The sequence below is a fragment of the Paracoccidioides lutzii genome (genome assembly GCF_000150705.2).
Source record: "Paracoccidioides lutzii Pb01 unplaced genomic scaffold supercont2.1, whole genome shotgun sequence".
In the NCBI taxonomy this organism is placed as follows: domain Eukaryota; kingdom Fungi; phylum Ascomycota; class Eurotiomycetes; order Onygenales; family Ajellomycetaceae; genus Paracoccidioides; species Paracoccidioides lutzii.
In genome coordinates this window covers 483,847-505,037 of record NW_015440947.1, presented here as the reverse complement: position 1 = coordinate 505,037, position 21,191 = coordinate 483,847, and the positions used below count along the sequence as shown (strand labels likewise).

Sequence of the window (21,191 nt, the reverse complement as noted above, 5' to 3'; positions counted from 1 at the left end):
TGCTTTTAAAGGTAATCATTGGCGCTTGATAACGTATGGATGCCGAGGGTGTCTTATCTCCGCAATCGGATGGACGTGAATTTGGTGGGATGTTTCCTATGACATTATGCCCCCCCTTTTTTTTTTTTTTTTTTTTTTTTTTTTTTTTTTTTTGAAATATAGCTATGCGCTTGCGGATGGGAACGAAAATTTGGGCTTCATATAGCTATGGTATTTTTCATATATATATAATTTTTCTCTCCCTTGTTTTAAAAGCTGGAGAAATGGGATTGCTTGGGGCAACATAATGTGCATGCCTGCGTAGTCGACTAGGCTCCCTCCTGCAGCTGCAGGGCATTGAATGGTCCAACTCCCTAGATTTCTCGCAGAATTAATCTGGATCCGTGCCCGTATATTTTCAGTCTTTGGAGAATCTCTCGTGATGGCTTATGATCCCCTCTCTTAACCGTGGTGGAGTGGTGAATGTTGAAGGTGTGGGTCATGACTATGCACACCTAGAATTCACTCTCAAAATTAAAAGTAGCTGAAGACAATGTTACACCAATTTTCTCGAATAATAAAGAATGATAATACCTCATTCACCGCTCGTAGCTCCCCTAACTACTTCCAATTCTTTATACGACTAAAGTGGGATGGATCGGATCCACGGCGCACTGCGAGTGGAATTGGGGCGAATGGAAAAATGCGGGGAAAGGAAAGACTTTTGCTGGAACGACGTCATTGGTCTTCTCCGCCCCAACCCACCAGCCAAATCCAAGAGTCCACAACGCTATAACTGCTGGAAACTTGGGCTGGAACTTCATAAATACGACCGCAAAAAACCATTTGATGTTGTTGACTACGAGAATTTCTTGTCGTTGATTTTGCATTTATTTCGTTTAGTCCAGGACTTCGTCTCTTATCCCGTTTCATAACTAGCTATTTTAAACGAGCGCTAGCCTCCTGTTCCTCCAACTCCAAGTTTGTGTCCATAAGGGAGAACGAGCGAGGGGATATATAACGAATGTATCAATAGCCATCTCATTTTGCAAATTGGAACAGCAGGTCAACCGCCATTATCAATTGGGTATCTTACCTTCAACGAACTTATTAACCCCCTAAACACACCATGCCTATCGACCCGGACGTCCCGTACGAAGCTGTTATCGTAGGCTCCCCTTCTTCCACCTCCTCCCTTACCTCCAATCTAAAAAATCACATTATTAATTACTATCACACGATATAAACGCAACAAAGTCTAACACCCATCTTTCAACAATCAATAGGAAAGCTTCGAACTATACCACATCTACCACTCCCCCAGCCGCGATGGCCTTGAACTACAGTACGACACAGGCGGTGCAGACTGGAATGCCGCTGTCCTGAGAGGGCCTGCGTTGCCGGCACTTGGCCAGGCTACGGCTGGTGCAGTGGGAGCTGCGGTGCCTACTATCGTGATGTATCCGCTTAGTTTGATTGTTACACGGTTGCAGTTGCAGAGGCAGTTGAGAGCGGAGAGGGAGAGGAGCAGGGGTGAAAAGGAAAAGGAGAAGGAGAAAAACGGGGAGATTGTTGACGACGCTGATAGGACCGGTGATGGTGGTGATGAACAATATGCAGGCATCTTGGATGGTGCGAACAAAATATATAAGAATGAAGGAGGGTGGAGTGGACTGTACACGGGCGTGACAGAGGCGACTGGGAAGGCTGTCGTGGAATCTTTTGTGTTTTTCTTGTCGTATACGTTTCTGCGGCGGAGGCGGTTGCGTGCACGAGGATTGAAGGCGCATGCACTCCTCCCCGTCTTGGATGAATTGGCTGTCGGCTATTTGGCGGAGGGGTTCATGAAGTTGATCACGGCTCCGATTTCGACTGTGTTGACACAGAAGCAGGTTGAAGGGTTATCAAAGAAGAAACAACACTTATCTACAACGAGAGAAATCGTTTCAACCATCATTGCCAAAAAGGGCATCAAGGGTCTCTGGTCTGGCTGCTCAGCGTACTTTTTCCTCTCGCTGAACCCATCCATCACCTTCCTTCTCAGCGAGGTTTTGAAATTCTCACTCCTCTCCCGGGAAAAAAGGAAACATCCACCCGCAGCGGCGATATTCATCTTCGCAGCCCTTAGCAAGGCATTTGCCTCCTCGCTAACCTATCCGTTTTCCATAGCAAAGACACGTGCACAGGCAGCCGCTACCTCTACTCCTGCCTCCACAGCACCAGCACAATCACCCTCACCACCGCCCACAGTCCTCCACACCATCTACTCCATCGCCCGCACCGAGGGCCTCATCGCCCTCTATGCAGGACTAACCGGCGATGTCCTGCGCCGCTTTTTCAGCCACGGCATCGCCATGCTCGCCAAGGACAGCGTGCACGCGCTCATCGTGCGCTGCTACTATATGCTCCTGGTGCCGCTACGGCGGAATCCGTCGGGGGAGGAGTTGCTTGCCAGAGCCAAGGAGCGGGCGGAGAAGCTTGCGGAGTCGACGAGTGAGACGGTGGGGGAGTTGGCGAGGAGTGTCAAGGAGAGGGCTGGGGAGGGGGTGGCGGAGGTTAAGAGTAAGGTTGTGGAGGATGTGTATTCGAGTGAGGTGGCGGAGATGGTGGGGGAGTATGTGGAGGATGAGGCGGAGGAGTGGAGGACTTTGTATAGGTGGTTTTGGGATAAGGGGAAGCCGTCGTAGGTGGGTGAGTGATTGGGATAGGTTGGTGGAGGGGATGGAAGGGGTGAATGAATTGTCATTGGTGATGGGATGGGATATCATGTGCCATGGTTATAGTTTGGGGATACTGATATGCAGAAATGTTTGACATCTGAGCTTTTCTGGGCAATTGAGTATGCGATCTAAGCTCTTATGTACCATTGTACGGTGAATATCTGAATCCAATCTCCAGCCAACTACCACAAGAGATGGTAGAGGAGGGTAGAGAAAGCACTACATTTAGTTAGCACACTGCAGTGAGCAATGCCAATACTGCCATACCCCATACCCCATACCCCATCTACCATCTTCCGGGCATATCTCCGGACTCCGCTCGGTATATAGAGTGGATAAACATGCGACATGCTAATGACACACGTGACTTGGTGGTTCTCTCGCCCTTCGTCCACGGGTTAGTCAGCACGCGTTTAACTGTCAACCCCCAGCTTGCCGCATTCACCTTCACCTCTCATCTGTCTTGTACACTCTCCGGCGCCCTCTTTTTATCTCTCTCCAGTTCTTCTCACTCCCTTTCGCCTTGTCAGGCTGGTCCTGGCGCTCTTATAAAACATTCCTTCAATTTTCCTTACAACTGCGCAAAAATAAGTTTCTCGTGAAACCCCTTGTCCGATGACGTCCGCTCTCCTCAACCGTGCTATTTGATGGATCAATCCCTCCATTCTCCCTTACTACTGATATACGCGCTCTCATATTTCGGCTCTTAACCTCTTTTACAATTCAATACGGAGGCCAATAACCTCTTCCTCCCACTTCAGCGACTACACTACAAGACTGAGCGAATATTGCCATTCCTTCCCAATCTCACACCCGAATTCCTTGTATCTCGGGCCGATCCCATCCAGCGCAATCATAAATATCTACCATGTCTCTCCTCCAAAACGAAGAGTATGCCCATCAAATAAATCTATATTTTAGCATCCTAACTTTCCCCATCCCATCCAATGATCACTTATCAAATAAACTAATTTTTGCCCCCTTTCCCTCCCCCTCCCCCGCACAGCTTCATCATCTGGCAACTCCGCACTTCCTACCTCTCCGCAATCAAAGACGGAGTCGGAGACCGCCTGATAACCGTAAACTCCTCCATTCTTAACACCCCTGGCTTTCGCGCTGCAGGCTGGTCATCCATCGCAGGGGCCCATGCCGCTCACATCAAACGCACGTATTCCCCTCCGATCCCCACCACCACGGCCGTTGCTTCAGAATACTTCCAATTAAATACGCGACGTGGTAGGGACCTCGTCGATGTAAATGGTGGCAGTGATGGGCCCTATGATTCGGCGCCGGTGGGTCTTGGGTTTGGGATTGTGGATCATGGGGGTGACGAAGAAGGTGGGATGGTGCCCGGGGCGAAGGAGGGGATGAATGCGATTGGTAATCGGCAGATTAAGAGGGGCGTGGGGAGGAAGCCGCGAAGGAAGGAAAGGCAGGACGAGCAGCAGCGGGCGCAAGTGGAGGATGAGGATAGTAGTGATCTGAGTGATGAGAGTGATGAGGAGGCGGATGATGTTCAAAGGTATGCAGAGCTTTAATTTATTCTCATGAATATGATATGTGTATATAAACACCCGGCTAACCATTCGCAGGGTTATTCAGCAGATCAAGTTTACGAAGATGCCAGTGCGACGAATGCGTGCTGGTTCATCCCCAATCCGAAGTCTGGATCGTCGCCATAATCCTGACGTTTTTGTCACGTCTCCTTCACTCAGGTCAGCCAACAATCGGTACCGGCGGGGCTCTCTTGGAGCTGTTGAAGCGGTAAAAGCTCGAGCACGTAGAGATACTACTACTAGCAGCGATATGTCATCAGACAATGAGGTGGATGGGACGGCTGTGAGGAGGCGCCAGATCCATTTTTCGACGCACGAGGATGCGATCGAACCAAAGGACGATCCACCGAGTGAAAAGATTGATGAAGATGAGATGGAAGCAGGAAGCATCGGGGACGCAGTCAACGAGCCCGATGACGGTTCGGTTGCTGAATCTGATGGGTCTGTGCTTTCTTCTGAGTTCGGGGGCTCTGCGGGTTCGGGATCGTTGCTGGATCGCGTAGGAGCATTGGATTCATCATCGCCCCTGGTACTCAATAAACTTCCCATGACGCTTGAGTCGCAGGACACTTCGTTAAGGAAACACAAACGAACTACCTCCCCTGAACTAAATATACTACCCCCGCCTCGCCCCATTAGCACAGTGGAGCCCATTATCAGTCTTTTGTCTACTGCTCTCCGAGCGCGAAAGAAGGCGCCAGTCAATCCCCTGGAAAAATATGCGGTGCTATCTGGCAGAGGATCTACCACAACACCATTATACATTAAAATCTGCATCCCGTCATCCGCAGACCCGGATGAGTTGTTGGATATGCCTATTGTGCGACAATCGAAGGATACACTCTACCCTGGTCCAGTTACGGTTGCAGAAACTATTGGACTCGGTTTATGGATGTATATGGAGGAAGGCCGAAAACCACCTCTTGAAGGAGAAATGCGCAATGTTAACCGGTGGAATCTCCGTATGATGGAAGATGGCGAGGTTGATTATGATTTCCCATGCCTGGCGAGAAGTAGGCCGATCATAGACTTCACTTCCAACAACAATCGCGCCCCCGCCGCCCGTGGACGGTCGAGAAGCAAGCCGTATGATGAATTTGCACTTGTTGAGGCAACGCCAACCGAATTTGCTGAGAATGAGAAGCAGTATCCCACTCCCAGTGCGGATGCTGTTGATGAGTCGGAAATCACCCAGCAGATAATACAAGCGAACCAAAACAATGCCAAAAACAGATCGTTACACACGGGCAGAGTCAATCCGATCCTAGGCCAACCATTTTCATCTGCGTTGAACGATAGTACGCTGACACCTGCCGACCGTCCTGTCGTGACTACATCACAAGCCACGCCACGACTGGGCGTCACAAAGACACTGAAAATAAGATACGCCGACCTCGATGCAACGCAGATCACTTCAATGAACACATCTACAGACTGCTACATTGCAGAGATCCTGGACTCCGTCTGCAAAAAATGGGGCCTAGATAAAGGCCATTTTCTCCTCAAAGTCATGGGCACCAACACCATCGCGCCCCTTGATCGTACTGTCGAGGCACTCGGGAACATCACAGAGCTGGACCTCGTCCGTCGGCGATTTGGCGCAGGCCCCCTTTCCATCACTGGGTCCCCAGTCAGTTCATCCCCCAACGCACCGCTAATGGTTGACAATGCGTCCCACGGGCCCGGCATGAAGAAAGCGAAAAAAGGTGTTGTAGGTGGCATAACCGGCAGCGGAATTGGCGGCAGTGGTCGCATGCTACACCCGCTGACGCAATCTCTGGATCTTCTGGGAGGCTACTACCGGCGCTACAACGTAATCCGCAAGCAGTCGATGTCATTTACGGCAACGAACCAGCGCGTGCTGGCGTTTGATACGGATTATATGCACATAATGCCTGCGGAGACGGGGAAGACGCTGTTCGAGTCGAATAGCAAGACGACGTCGATATCGTTTAATGATGTTGTGGGGTCGAAGGTTAGCAGGCGGCATCCGAAGAGTTTTCGGGTTGTGGTGTTGAGGGGGAATGAAGCTAGTGAGCAGAAGAGATACGATTTTGAGGCGAAGAGTGCGGCGGAGGCAGCGGAGATTGTTGAGGAGATTAAGAAGAATATGTTGCAGTATCATATGTGAGTGGCAGGGTGGTGATGGTGGTTATATGAGTATGGATTTGGTTTGCAAGTGGAGAAGTTTCCTTGTTTATTTCTTCTTCTCTTCCCTTGCCTTCACCTTGTCTTGTGTTTGTTTTATTGCTGGGCGCTCGTGTGTGTGTATGGATAAGGATTTGCAATAGGTTCATTCGGGCTCGGTTTTGGGTGGATTGGCTAGGATGATGATTTACCCCCCCCCCCCTTTTTTTTTTTTTTTTTTTTTTTTTTTTTTTTTTTTTTGAAAACTTTTCTGTTACAGCGAGTCTTTGTCTATTATGTTCCTTTATCGTTTCTTGTTCCGAAAGTACGTACGTACGTCCCACAGATACTGGTAGCATAGCAAAGATCAATGCAAGGAAACTTCAGTGGCTTTTTGCGCTGTTACCTTTGTCTCATTGAGAAAAGTCTTAGATTAACCCTTTTTATAGCAATCTAAGACATGAAGATGTATGATTTGAGATTCCTAGCATATCACTGATCAGATATTAGCAATTAACTTGTAACTGATATGGGTTTCAAATGGATTTTTTTCATACGAATTATACTATCAGAGATTCGTGGTTATCATGATTGTATTATTGTGAATATCGCATAGACTTTTCTTTTGTTCAGTTAACTACAACTTCACTTTCTCTAAGTAATGTAATTCACTTCTCAATGAGCTATTATTTTTTACTCTTCAACTCTTCAACTTTTCAACTTCATCAACGTATAATATGATCAATGGAAATAATATAGATAGCAATTTACATTATATTAATACTTAATTAATAATCTTTGTATAATTAATATAATTTATCACAAAGTAACTATTACTTTGAAATAAATAATTAAAATATCTTAATTATATAGATTTTAACTAAAAATATTAATATTCATTAATAATAAAATAAGTTAAATGTTATTTGAATTAAAATATTTTACTTTTTATATATTTAAAAAAAATTATAATTGTTAGTTAAACTTTATAAGATTTATAAATATAATATAATTTTCAAAGATAAAAACTTAAAAAGTTAAACAATAATTTATTAAATAATTATATATAAATAAGATAATAATAATAATAATACAAGATTTTTATTTATATAATATTATTAATATAATATAAATTATTTTTAATATTTGTAGTAAAATTACAGTTAAATATCTATAGTATAATTATTTTTAATATAAAAAATACTATTATTATTTTTAAAATATAAAAGATATTAATTTATATTATATAATACTTGAAAGAAATAATTAAATAATTCTAATATTATATATTAAATAGTCTGATAATTAAAATATATTATTAAATTTTTAAATATATTTAATATATATTATTAACTTTATAAATTTTGATTAAGTGAAATTTATTGATGACAATCAAAAATCTATATTTATATATATTTTTAAACTGATAGATATACTGATATTATATATCTTATTTAAACAAGTCTCTGTTTTTTTGAGTTTTATTAAAGCAAAGTATATAACACTTAGTGAATTTGTATAAAAGTGTGATGTCAAGACTCTCTATATTAGCTCCTTGCTCTCACACTGCTTATCTCACATTGTTTACCACACTGCTTACTAAAGCACTTAACATAATGTAATCAATAAGTGAGTTGATCACATAAGCAAGTCAGTTACTTTTCATCTCATCCCAGAACAACATCTTCATCATCAAAAATGTCAACCACACAAAGAAATAAAGCCTATACTCAGGAAGAAAGGCTTCTTTTAGCCATTCAAGCATTTAAAAATGATTAAATTTCAAGTGTACAAGCTGCAGCAAAGCTGTATGATGTTCTATGTTTCATTCTAGATGATCAGATACATAGTTGTACAGCACACATTAACACTCTTCCAAAGAACTAGAAACTTAGTCTTACAGAGGAAGAATCTCTTGTTCAATGAATTCTGACCATGGATGAATGAGATCAACCTTCCTGGGTTGCAGCTGTATGAGAAATGGTCAATCTTCTTCTTGCCAGCTGAGGATTCAACTTCTCAATTACAGTGAGTGAATACTGAGTATGAAATTTTGTCAAGCATCATGATGAGCTGAAATCCAAGTTCTCACACAAGTACAATCATCAGTGAGCCTTATGTGAGGATTCTGAGATTATCTGTGGGTGATTTAAGCTTGTATAAAATACTATTATAAAGTATAAGATTCTGGAAGATGATATCTACAACTTTAATGAGATTGGGTTTCAGATAAGTGTAATTAGGACTGTCAGAGTGATGATTGGATCTGAAAGAGCTGGGAATTTCAAGCTTGTATAGATTAAAGATCAGGAATAGATGATTGTTATTGCTGAAGTTAATGCAACTGACTGAGTCTTATATATGATGATTATTTTCAAAGGAAAGATGCATCAATCCTATTGGTATGAGACAGAAGGGTTATCATGTGATTGAGTAATTGAAGTCAGTGAGAATGGCTAGATCACTAACTAGCTAAGCTTATATTAGCTGAAAAAGGTATTCAACAAGGAGATTCTACTCTATATAAAAGGCAGATATTGACTATTGATTCTAGACTGATACTGAAGTCATGCTTCAGCTGAATTTGATTAATTTTACACTGAGAATCAGATCATTGCCTTCTACATGCCATCATATTTCTTTCATCTTCTTCAACTATTGGATGTTGGCTGTTTCTCATTCTTGAAAACTGTATATGAACAGCAGGTAGAAAACTAAATGCAGCTTGAGATCAATCATATTGATAAGAAAGAGTTTTTGAATCTTTATTCTACAGCTCAGATGCAGGCCTTGACTGAAAGCAATATCAAAAGCAGCTTTAGAGCTGCTGGACTGGTTTTGTATAATCCTGAGTAGGTTTTCTCATAGCTTAATACTATGATGCATACTCTTATCCTCCCAGAAACCTCTTACAGCTCCTAGGCCTGCTAGGCCTCCTGGGCTACAGCTATACCATATAATATACATCAATTAGAGCAGCAGGCTGAGAAAGTTAAAGAATATATCAAGCATCATATGCAGAGCCTAATCAGTCTAATCAATCATGCTCTAAGTCAGCTGGTCAAGAGGTATCAAATGACAATGCATAGTGCTGCTATTCTAGTAGCTGAAAATAGAGAGTTAAGAACTGCAAATGTCAAATAAAAGAAGAAGTAAGAAAAAAACTATACATATATAGCTCAAAAAAGTGCTTTGAGAGTTGAAAAAGATTTGAATCACATATGAAGAGTCAATGAATGGGAGCAGAGAGTAGTTGAGACTGCTGAGTTGTGATCATAAAAATATGCAGCACCACAGTATAATATATATGAGATTATTGAGTATATTATTTATATATACTCTAAGTATATAGGAAATAATTTATAATATAATTTACTAGTTTTTCTTTATAGTTGAGACTTTGAAGGCATTTTTATTGTATAGTAGAGAGGAAAGTGACTGACTCACTTATGTAGCTGACTTGCTTATTGATTATATTAATTCATCATCTAGTCAATCAGATCATCTAGTCAATCAGTTTATTCAACATGTACATATCTAGCATTTACATCAACAAAATGCTCATTCTATGGCCTTTTCAAATTTTTACTTAGGAAAGAAAGATTCTTTTAACTATTCAGATATTAAAAAGAGATCAAACTTCAAGTATTAAGAAAGCTGCAAGCTTGTACAGCATCTTTTTTATCATCTTACAGAATTGATTAAATGATTGTATAATATGAGAGAATTTTCAATTCAATAATCAAAAATTAGTCTCTACTGAAAAGTTAGTTCTTGTACAGTAAATTCTATTTATAAATAAATGTGATCAGTCTTCTCAAATGTACATCATATGAGAAACAGTTAATCTTCTTCTTGCCAACTGAGATTCTAACACTGAAGTCAAACCTCTATCTACAGTTGATAAATATTGAGTTAATCAATTTATTAATCATCATTCTGAGCTCAAATTCAAGTTCTCATGCAAGTATAATTATCAATGAGCTCTATGTGAGAATTTTAAGATTATCTGTGAGTGATTCAGACTTGTATAAAATATTATTACAAAGTATGAGATTCTAAAAGATGATATCTATAACTTTGATGAGACTAAATTTCAAATAATAGTTATTAGCACTGTTAGAATGATGACTGAGTCTGAAAGAATCAATTATTCAAAACTGGTTCAATCTGAAAATTGAAAATGAGTAACTATTATTATTAAAATTAATGCTATAGATTAAACTCTTCATCATATGATCATTTTTAAAGGAAAAGTATATTAATCCTATTGATATGAGACAGAAGAGCTGCCAGGTAACTGGGTCATTAAAGTCAGTGATAATGGCTGAACAACTGACAAGCTGAGCTTATATTGACTGAAGAAGATATTTAAGGACATTCTACTTATATAAAGAATAAATACTAACTGTTAATTCTTGATAAATATAGAAGTCATGTTTCAGCTGAATTTGACTAGTTCTGCTCTGAGAACAATATTATTACTCTCTAATGTAATCTACCACTCAACGTCTGTTTACACCCAATGCCAGTCATTTCATCATTACTATGATGAAATATTTTCAACATTATTTTAACAACGTAATTAGATTTCAAGATAATATATTATATAATAAAAATATATATAGAAAATTATATATAAAAATATATAACTAATTCTATAGATATTTGTTTGACTTAATAACTTATCTAAAATATAAAATTCTGAGTGAAGACAAATTCAGTGAGTAAGTAGTCATTAAATCAGTAGAGATTATAATATTATCAGATCACTCAGGCAGTGAATTCACAGGCACTCTAACAGGGCTCTGAAAATATGATTTAGTCACTCTTTGTGAAATCAAGAGTTTATTTTCCTGATTAGAAATGTGATTTTTGAATTCTTTAATTATCTTCTTATTTAATTATGATTGTAGCTATATGGCAACTCATTCTTTCTTCTGTTTTTACTCTTGAGTCTTTCTTGCATCTTTAAGCTCCTTTTCAATCTGCTGTTGAATGACTCTTATAATCTTATTTATCTTCTTTTGCTTCTTTGCTACCTGGTGAGCTGTCTCTCACTTCATTCACTGTGACATGATATTTGTCTTCTTCTGCTTCTTAAAAATAGTATATTATAACTTAGTATTCTTTTTATGAGTCTATTTATTCTTTTTTATAGTCTCTACAGCAGTCATCTGCTCACAGATGTTCTGCACCTTTGCTGGTAAAAAGAACTGTGTCAATGATGAATTTGAAGAATCTAGCAATCTCATTGCTCTGTTACACTTGTGATATCTTCTTTTTTGATTAAGAGCTTGCTGTAATTACCTGTTCTCTATTAAAAGAATTTTTTTATTAAGAGCAAGATTTTCCCCTGTATAGATCATCTGGTTAAAATCATTATATATTTGATATTGCTGTTGCTTGACTTGCTTCATCAGTTTTCATAGACTAACAATAGAAATTGGTGTTCTTAATTGATATATTGTATTTGAGAGAGTGCAAGATCATATTTAAAGCTTTTTAAAAATGTATTTCAGATTGAATAGATGTAAGCTAGTAGCAGCAAATGCAGCTTCAATATTTGAAGATGTAACTGCCTTCTTTCATATAGTGTTAAAAAGCTGCTAAAAAAACCTCTTTGGAGTATGTATAAATCTCATTCCAGTTCTCATTTATTTATTCAGTTGTTTAGAATATGATTCATTCAATGATTCAAATATCCTAACATCTAGTAGCTATAATCAATATGTAGAATGAGAAGAAAAGACAACAAGTAGAATTTGATTCTGATCTGCATAATTGATGAATATCATATTAACATAAGATGAGTGATTATTTAATATAAGAAGTCTATATCTGCAGTCTGTTTTCTTTTTTGTAAGAGATTTAAAGATCTTTTTTAATCATATTAACTCATATTTATCATTACTTCATTCATTTTATGAAGCAATAAAGTAGATCTAATTCTTTTTATTATCAAAATATTCAAGTCAAGTATCTTACATATCTCTTGATTCTCTTTGATATATGAGAGCAGATGAGATTGAAGTTTCATCTGTGCAAATTGAGACAAGTAATATTATGAATTCTCAACTATCATTCTAACTGACATCTATTATATGATCTGATTTGAGTAAATTAATCAACACAATATATTTGAAAGTGTGAATAAATTCTAATAAAAATTTTTTCTCATCATAGTTGTAGATATTTGCAAATTCAAGATTGCATTTAATAATTTTTATCTGCAGCTGAAAAATTAAAATAAATTAACAAAATGAGAATTAAAAAAGTAGTATAAGAAAAAAAATCTATTATAAGATCAAAATAATGCTTGAAGTATGCAGAATTGTCTTCAATCTTGTATTTTTGATTGATATTTCATACATAAAGTGACTTGATCATATTCTTGTGATACTTGCAAAACTGAGTCACTCAGTTGACTTTAATAAATGCTTTTCAAATCTCAATAATGAGATTATGAAGAATTTGAGATGTACAAAGTAAATTATGATCTGCCAATTGATTGATATGAAAAAGAAGTTATTTTTCTTATGAATCAGTGAGGACTTTGTAATGAATAGAGCTTGCTTCCTTTTTTGATATTTAAATATCTCTATAACATCTTAACAACATATATCAGCTGATTCCATATTTTTTAGCAGTCTCAGTATAATTAGATATTAATTGTGCATTCAAATCATCAATCACAACTTGTATAACTGCTTCATAGTGCATGTTGTAGATGGTTAAAGATGAATAAAAAATGAAGATTTGAGCAGGCATTGAATGTAAACAAGCGTTGGGTGGTTGATAACATTACATGCCAGCTCATTCCTTTTATTTTCTTCAGTTATTGAACTTTGGCTATTTCTTCCCTTTGAAAACAGTATATGAATGACTGGTATAGAAGCAGATGCAGCTTGAAATCAATCACATTGACAAAAAGAAGTTTTTAGCCCTATATCCTACTGCTCATATACAGGCTCTGAAAGAGAACAAAATCAAAAGCAGTTTTAGGACTGCTGAGTTAGTTCTATACAATCCTGAACAGGTTCTCTTACATCTTAATATTACAATATATACACTTACCTTTTTTAGAACTTTTTATAGCTTTCAAGCTTCCTGGGCGATAGTCATACCATATAATATACACCAATTGAAGCAGCAGGCTAAGAAGGTTAGGAAATATATCAAACATCATATATAGAGTCCATCTAGTCCTACTTATCAGGCCCTAAACCAGCTTATCAAGGGCTGTCAAATGATCATGTATAGAATGGTACTTTTGAAGCAGAAAATCAAGGAACTAAGAGTCGCAAATGCAAAACAAAAGAGAAAGTGGGAAACAGGCTATACATATATAGCTTAAAAGAGTGCTTTCAGAATTGAAAAAGGCATGAATCATGTACAAAGAATTAATGAATGAGAAGGAGGAGTGATTGAAGCTGCTGACTCTCAATCATGAAAATGTACAGCACCACAGTGTAGTGTATGTGGGATTATTGAACATACTGCTCATATATGCTCTCAGTGTGCAGGAAATAATTCTTAATATAATTTACTACTTTCTGTATATAATTGTTGCTTAATTTAATCTGAGATACTTTAAGTGGTGAAAGGCCGATTGACTAGGTGATCTGATCAACTAGATGATAGATTACATTACCTCCACACTGTTTATCAAAGCACTAGAGGATCAGCACAGATCAGCACTTCTCAAAAATCAGTCCTTTAGAATCAGCACTTCCTGGAGGATAGAATCAGCACTTTATAGAAAATCAGATTACTGCATTATTAATTTCCCATTTCATGAAAGATTAGAGATAAAACCTATTGCTACTCATTCATGTATATGAACACTCTGAATCCCCAAAATTCCTTCAAGAGATTCAATGGTTAGCTACTATTCAATCCTATACATTTGTTTCATCCATCGCTATCCTCTTCCCTCTGTAGCGCTCGCCGCGCTTATACACCTATCCTCTTACGATCCTAGTTATAGAGCTTCTCAGGCTTCTTTTTGACACTCAGTTCATTCATCCTAAGTGTCCTCACAAAAAGACAACATGACTATATAATATAATATTGAATATAAGCTTCATTACAACAGACTCTAGATCAATCAGAGTAGATAATAAGAGTGTAATTGATCTGATCATTGTGGCAATAATCATAGCATATAGCAAGTATATTTATTTTCACTATTCTTGTATGCAGTTGAATGAAGGAGTGATTTCAATTGATTACATTTTCATAAAGAATGGCAGACAGTCTTATGAAATCTTTGAGCACAGTGACATTTAAACATTTTATCAACTTACCAGGGCTTTCATATAAAAAATAATTTAAGACTAGCAAAACCTTGGTATGTCACGTGTTTTGGTTGGACTATAGGATAGAATAGCTTGTTTTTGATACGCCGTGGATATTATCTCGCACATTGGTGTGTGGGGGGGTGTTGGGCGTACATTGCATGTATATAGATAGTCTAGTTAGTCTTTCATCCGAAATAAGAGATTGAACCATCCCACAGTTTGAGATTTCAGAGTCTGTGAATAATTTGTTAGCCGGCGCAGTTGTTACGCTCCGCCTGCTGCACGTGGTCTAGATAGCCCAACATATAACGTAGCTAGCCTCCTCCCCGGGGATCACCGAATGAAGGATACGCATGCACGCGATATTCGTCATCATAATTAATGAATGTCAGCCTCAGCTGGAAGAATTATTTTCACCATTATGCCCCCCGTATTTATCTATCACAAACGGTGCCTCAGATATGAAATGGCTCAGAGTCAGCCGGTTGCAATTATTTGTATTTTTTTTTTTTTTTTTTTTTGGTTAATGTAGATGTAGTTTTATTGTACAGACATGAGAGCAAAGACAGACATAAACCTCAGATGAATATAAATCATCCTCAAAATCTCAATCACCGGCTATTATTGTTCATGAATTTCCTTCTATCTACCAAATCGGCAACCGACTCTGCCAGTTCGGATGCCTTCTTGCTCGAGCCAAAAAGGGCGAGCTTCTTCTCAATTGCGCTGTCCAATTCTGCTGTCGTCTCATCCATCAGTTTTCCAACACCTAATATTAATTTCAATTAGTTACTGAATAGCCATATATACATAAGGAAGACCTCTGAAAGTCTCTCACCTAATGGGCTGTGGTCCCAAACATTTGCCTTCATTCCCACCCCGTGATATGCATGTTTTCGTAGAAAGGCCAGCCATGTCTGGACAACATCTGGGTGTCCATCCTTAATCTGAATTAGCCGACGGACTGTCACCCTCTCAAAATTCTCCTGGGATTTCTTGTGGACAAAATTGCTTCTGAGCAAGGTCCATCGCTCAGTGATCCGTGGAAGGGGAATAGGGCCAAAGGCCGGGAGATTCAGATAGTATGCAGCTCGGAGTGCAAAATCAGCGAAGAACTCGACATGCCGAGCACTGTATGACCTGAGCTGGAGGTCACAGACAGGGAGACCATATTTTGCCGGTCGTCGCAAGGGTTTGAGATATACGGCTTGAACACTTCGTGGCAGTCGAAATTTGCTACCGATTTGATCTAATCTCTCTCCCCTATAATGGAGTAAGTAGAGCGAACTTGAGGTTGGGGAAGGGTTGGGGGTTTCGGGGGTTTTACCATTCCTTGGGAGTGCTATCGAGAGGTGCGGAGGGGGTAGTACTGTTGCAATGTGAAGAAACAGTTAGCAACAGGTAGTTATGTTAGTAATTTGTGTAAAATGAATCTCACTTTATTTCGCTGGAGCCGGCAGTCCTAGCTTCAGCTAATTTCTGTGTGCTTAGAGAACCATTTACTTGAGACGGAGGATTCGAGGTTGTAAGAGAACGAACAGGACTTGATATCTTCACAATCTGTTAGAAATTTGGACCACAATTGAGGAAGAGACATGCCGCGTCATACCTTTAGCCGCTTAGTACTTCTCCATGCCAGCCGCATGGAGTTTATTGAAAACATGTTGAGACAAAAAGGTTGACCTTGTATGATGGAATAGTTTTCCAACTCGATTTTTGAATCAAGGAGATAGTTTACGTAATCAACGATTAATCAACCAATTCAAAATATCTTCTCATTTAACTACTCATCTATCTCAATGCATAATTATGCCACTAATTTACAATGAAAACGCTTTAAATTCTCTTGAGAGAGAGGGGAGGCTTGAGCTTGTGATAAATGCTTTAAAAAAGCAAGAAATATCCTTGATTCATGAAGCTGCACATGTATTTAATGTGTCATTCTCTGCTCTATATTATCAACTTAATGGCTGAACTGCTTGCATGAATCTATGTGCAAATTCAATCAAATTAACCCAGGCTGAAGAGAATAGACTAGTTGAATGAGTGCTGAATCAAGCTAAACAAAGATTTTCCCCACAGTTAGCCTTTGTTGAGGATACAGCTAATTATCTTCTTATTATTTGGAATTTCACCACCTACTTCGCTACCCCTCTGCGTTGGCAAGAACTGGATGTCAAATCTAGTGGCACACTGTCCAGAGCTTCAGACTCACTACTCCAGATGCTATAATCATGACTGAGCCAAATGTGAGGATATAGAGATTATTCAGGTTTGATTTAAGATCTTGAAGGCTGTTATTGCTGAACATGAAATTCTGCCAGAGAATATATACAACTTTTGATGAGATTGACTTTGCAATGAGACTTTTCACTCTACTAAGATTATTATTAGCAGTGAGTGCTACAGCTGGGCAAAGCTTCTACAGCCTGGAAATCAAGAATAGATGATTATAATTGAGTCAGTCAATATATCAGAATAGTCAGTGTGTGTGTGTGTGTTTTTATTTAACGCCCGGTTAGTCCACGTGCCTTAAGGGCACGTGATCTAGTAGAGTCCGCGTCAAACTATAGGGCGGGTAGAGCTACGCCCGTAGGCGACTACCTATCTAGTAGCTATCTTACAAATGAGGCAAAAATGGGTTGCGTATTGCTGCACCGGCAGAGCCCATGGGTCGGTTGCCATAGAGCAGAGGTTTTGAGAGGTTTTAGGTTTGTGGGAGGGAGGTAGGGGAGGCGGATAGGAAGGAAGGCAAGGAAGGAAAGAAAGGAGAGGAAAGAGAGGAAGGAGGAGGAGGTGGTGAGGAAGACGGGGGCAAGACAGAGGAGAGAATGGTCTGTGGGATCTGATCTGGAGGTGCGCGACGGCGCATTGGACAGATATTCTGATAGAAGGCTGTTTCTCTTAGCCAGTTATTGAATTCTAGGGCCCCACGCGAGGTTGCCAGTGTCTCGCGGAGATTGTAGATAGGCCGGCGCCGCTTTGCTGCTTTTCTTGCAAGAGTGCAATAGTAGAAATGTTCTGGAGTTTTGCTATGTCTGCACCGGCAGTAGCACTCTGCATCTTCATGCTTAAGGTGGCTGTGGTAGGCTGCAAAGTCTCCATGACCTGATCGGGCGGCATAGAGCTTTCCTAATGTGAAGTGTGAAAGTTTTACCTCTGTTGAGGCTCTCTTTAGTGGGATCTCCAGCTCCATATAGCGTTTGGGCCGATTTTTGGCCCAGTAGTTCTCAAAGGCCCGTGTGGTTTGTTCCATAGTGTGTCGCTTTATATAAGCTAGAGTGCCTATGCTGTCAGGTTGAGGTACCATGCTTGCACTTGCTGCCTGCGCTGCGGCTGCTTTGGCTTCAAGATCTGCCTTTTCATTACCAGCCACGCCTGCGTGGCCTGGGACCCATCTAATGACCACCCTGCTCTGGGTGGCCAATGGGAGCCTATCCCTGCTCTGCCAGGCCTTTATGGCTTTCAGAAACTGCGCGAAGACCTGCTGGCTAGAGGTGTTTGGCACAGATCCAAGGGCTCGTGCTACCTCCAAATTGTCTAGGCAAATGTAGACGTTGCTGGCAAACTTCGCCTGAGGCAAGGTGGTGGCTTCCTTTAGGCCCTGCAGGGCTGCCATTGCCTCTGCGTCAAAGACCTCTGCTTTATCCATTGGCAGGTTTCCTGTGGAGATTAGACGGTGTTTGCTACCCCAGCATATAGCCCATCCTGCACCAGTCGCACGCTGAGGGTGCTCTATCTGTGAACCATCAGTAAAGACCACCAGATCCAGGGGATTGCATTGTTGTAGCCAGCTCTTAAAGTCTTGTGCTGCCTGTTCCTTTGTGCGGCCTGCCTCATACCCAATCTGCAGATCTTCTTTCCTGGGAAATCTCATCCAAGGGGGCGTGAGTAGAGGGTCATATGCTTCTATCCCACCAGCATGACTGGACGCTCTAGACAGACGTGTGGTATAGGGTTTGGTGGTAGCTACTTTATTAGAGCGTCTCACTAGCGGGTGCCTCTTGTCAAGCTTTTTGATTCTTACTGCAAATACAGCACGCCGGTTGTCTAGTGTCTCTTTCATTGGCATGATTCCTAGCTCACGGTGTAGAGCTGAAATGGGTGTGGTCTTGTAGACTGGCAGTGCCCCTCGCAAAGCATCTCTAAGGGCTAGATCTAGCTTTCTGACTAGGCAATCCATTCGATTGGAGATTTCCTTTCCCTTCTCCATTCATGTGGCTCCAGGCCACCAGGCCTCTGCTCCATAGCAGAGCACAGAGAGCACACAGGCCTGAATGGATTGTCTAAGCAGTTGTACTGGGGCGCCTCTTGCTGTGTTGCTTAGTGCTCATATGCCATTAGACACCTGTCGTGCCTTAGCCGCCATGGTCTCCACGTGTTTCTTGAAGCTCAGTTTTCTATCTAGCCAGATTCCTAGATATCTTATGGAGCTTTTCACTGTCTTTGCTGTAATAGAGTGAGTGCCAAATGTTGTTTCAAGGTCAATTGAGGGGTTTGAAAGGGTTCTGCGCCGTGTGAAGTGTGCTATCTCAGTTTTGGCAAAATCAAATGTCAGCCCTTCTTTGCTGGCCCAATCATTTAGCAACTTGAAATCCTCCTGGAGAGTAACAACATTCCCTTCAAGAGTGGTTCCAGCACTAAGCAGTCCTAGATCATCTGCGTAGCCTAAGCGTGCACGTCTTCTTTGTATAGTTCCTAGAAAGAACAGAGGCTGAATAAACAGCATGAATAGAATAGGTGAGACTGGCGAGCCTTGTGGAAGCTCTGCTGGGATATCAAAGAGCTCTCCCAGGAGTCCATCCAATCTGATCCTGCCTGTGTGTCCTGTCATGAAGCTTTCCACCCATCTAATTAAATTTGGTGGCCAGCCTTGTTCTTGCAATCTCCGCAGCATCCTTCCTCTGAGTACAGCATCAAAAGCACCCTTGATGTCCAGAGTAAGAAGAGAGACTACTTTTCCATGGGCCCAGGCTTCCTCTATATCATGAACCATCGCTGCCACTAGGTCTGAGGCAGCCCGCCCAGGGAGGGCTCCAAAATGCTGGGGGTGGACAATCTTCTCTTGTATAGCTGTCCAGGCCAGCCTACAGGCTACCAGGCGTTCCAGTCCCTTCCCCAACGTTGAGAGAAGGGCTATAAGCCTGTAGGATCGCGGGAGTGTTGGATCTCTGTTGACCTTAGGCAGCACAACCAGTGTGGCATCTCGAAAGGAGGTTGGGTGCCAGCCAACCCTAAGGCAGGCTCTGAACAGCCTTTCCACTGATACCTTAATATGTGGCCATGCCTTTCGTAGCACCTCTGTTGGCACTCCATCAGTTCCTGGAGTGGTATTACCCGTGTTCAGCAGAGAACTTTGTATCTCATGTGCTGAGGCAACAGGAAAAGGTAATTTGACAGATGGTGGGTTGGACCAGCTAATTGGGATATCCTCTCTGCTTGCAGCCTTCTGTAAGAGCACCCGTTGCAGAAGGTCTCTTTTCTCTCTAGGGGTTGTTCACGTTCGCCCAGTCTCTTCATCTACAAGAGGGGGGGAATGAAAGGAGCCAGTTGAATGGGCCCATTTGATCATCTTAAAGATATCTTTCCCCACTGAGGCCTCTGCTATCTTGCCTCGCCAGTATTCTCTCTTGGCTTTCCTGGTGGTCCTGGCTACGTTGCTTTTTGCTTCTCGTAAAAAACTAGAGCCTAGGTGCTGTGCATGATGTAGTGTTGTCACTGCTTTCTGGCAGTCCTCATTCCACCATGGCTGACCTGTGCCTTGCCCGGTGCTCTTCTTGGTGGAACTTTCCAGGGAAGCTATTAGTGCATCTGTGATACCTTTAGCCAGGGCATCCAGCTGATCTGTATTGGGGTACTCTGGGAAATCACATAGTTTGTCTAGTTTTGGCTTATAGGCCTCCAGCGTCTGGTTAAAGACCTTCTCATTCATGGTGTTGAGATGGAAAAAATGGGTTGGCCTGTCAGGCCTTGCGCCCTGTGGAAGGCTGATTTTGGTGAGAAGAGTCTGGTGGTCAGAGGAAGTGTAAAGGGATCTGTCCACCTGTGTGTCCACTCCTTTGATAACTAATTCCGGGGTGGCCCAGGCCAGGTCTATCATGTTATGCCCACGTGTGGGAGTGTCTGGGTCCATGGTGAGAGTAAAGTTGAAATTCATGGTCCATTGCAGGAATGGTTCCGCCCACATGCTTGGAGGCACTCCTGGTTGCCACACGGGGTGCTTGATATTGAGGTCGCCAGCAAGGAGCAACGGGAGTGCTGGGACAGACCAGGAGAGAAGACAGCCCACACCTTGTCCAGGATCCTCTGCGCCTGGGGGTGCATTGTATATGTTGACTGTCTGAAGCTGTAGACCCCAGGCCTGTATGTGCAGCATGTGGATGTCCCGGTTTTCTGCCCAGGGGCCTGGGACTGCATGAGCATGGATTTGTGGGTGTTTATGCACATAGGTGAGGACCCGTGGCTTCCTGTCCCACTTTTCAATTGGGGCAAAGCAGTTGAATGCT

General features: G+C 41.2%; 3 protein-coding genes across 3 annotated transcripts; 2 read left to right on the top strand and 1 right to left on the bottom strand.

Moving 5' to 3' along the window:
- Positions 1 to 1,108: 1,108 nt before the first annotated feature.
- Positions 1,109 to 2,666, top strand: PAAG_00125 (hypothetical protein; the record flags this gene model as incomplete). Its single annotated transcript, XM_002797540.2, has 2 exons — positions 1,109 to 1,147; positions 1,266 to 2,666. The coding sequence occupies 2 exons, from the start codon at positions 1,109 to 1,111 to the stop codon at positions 2,664 to 2,666; spliced, it is 1,440 nt and encodes a 479-aa protein (XP_002797586.1).
- Positions 2,667 to 3,567: 901 nt separating this feature from the next.
- PAAG_00124 (hypothetical protein) lies at positions 3,568 to 6,386 on the top strand (the record flags this gene model as incomplete). The annotated part of the gene is made up of 3 exons (XM_015843915.1): positions 3,568 to 3,590; positions 3,706 to 4,221; positions 4,292 to 6,386. The coding sequence occupies 3 exons, from the start codon at positions 3,568 to 3,570 to the stop codon at positions 6,384 to 6,386; spliced, it is 2,634 nt and encodes an 877-aa protein (XP_015700250.1).
- Positions 6,387 to 15,296: 8,910 nt separating this feature from the next.
- Positions 15,297 to 16,348, bottom strand: PAAG_00123 (30S ribosomal protein S10; the record flags this gene model as incomplete). Its single annotated transcript, XM_015843914.1, has 5 exons — positions 15,297 to 15,454; positions 15,524 to 15,948; positions 16,013 to 16,054; positions 16,124 to 16,236; positions 16,295 to 16,348. 5 exons carry the CDS (start codon positions 16,346 to 16,348, stop codon positions 15,297 to 15,299), a joined length of 792 nt encoding a protein of 263 aa, XP_015700249.1.
- Between the last annotated feature and the right edge of the window lie 4,843 nt (positions 16,349 to 21,191).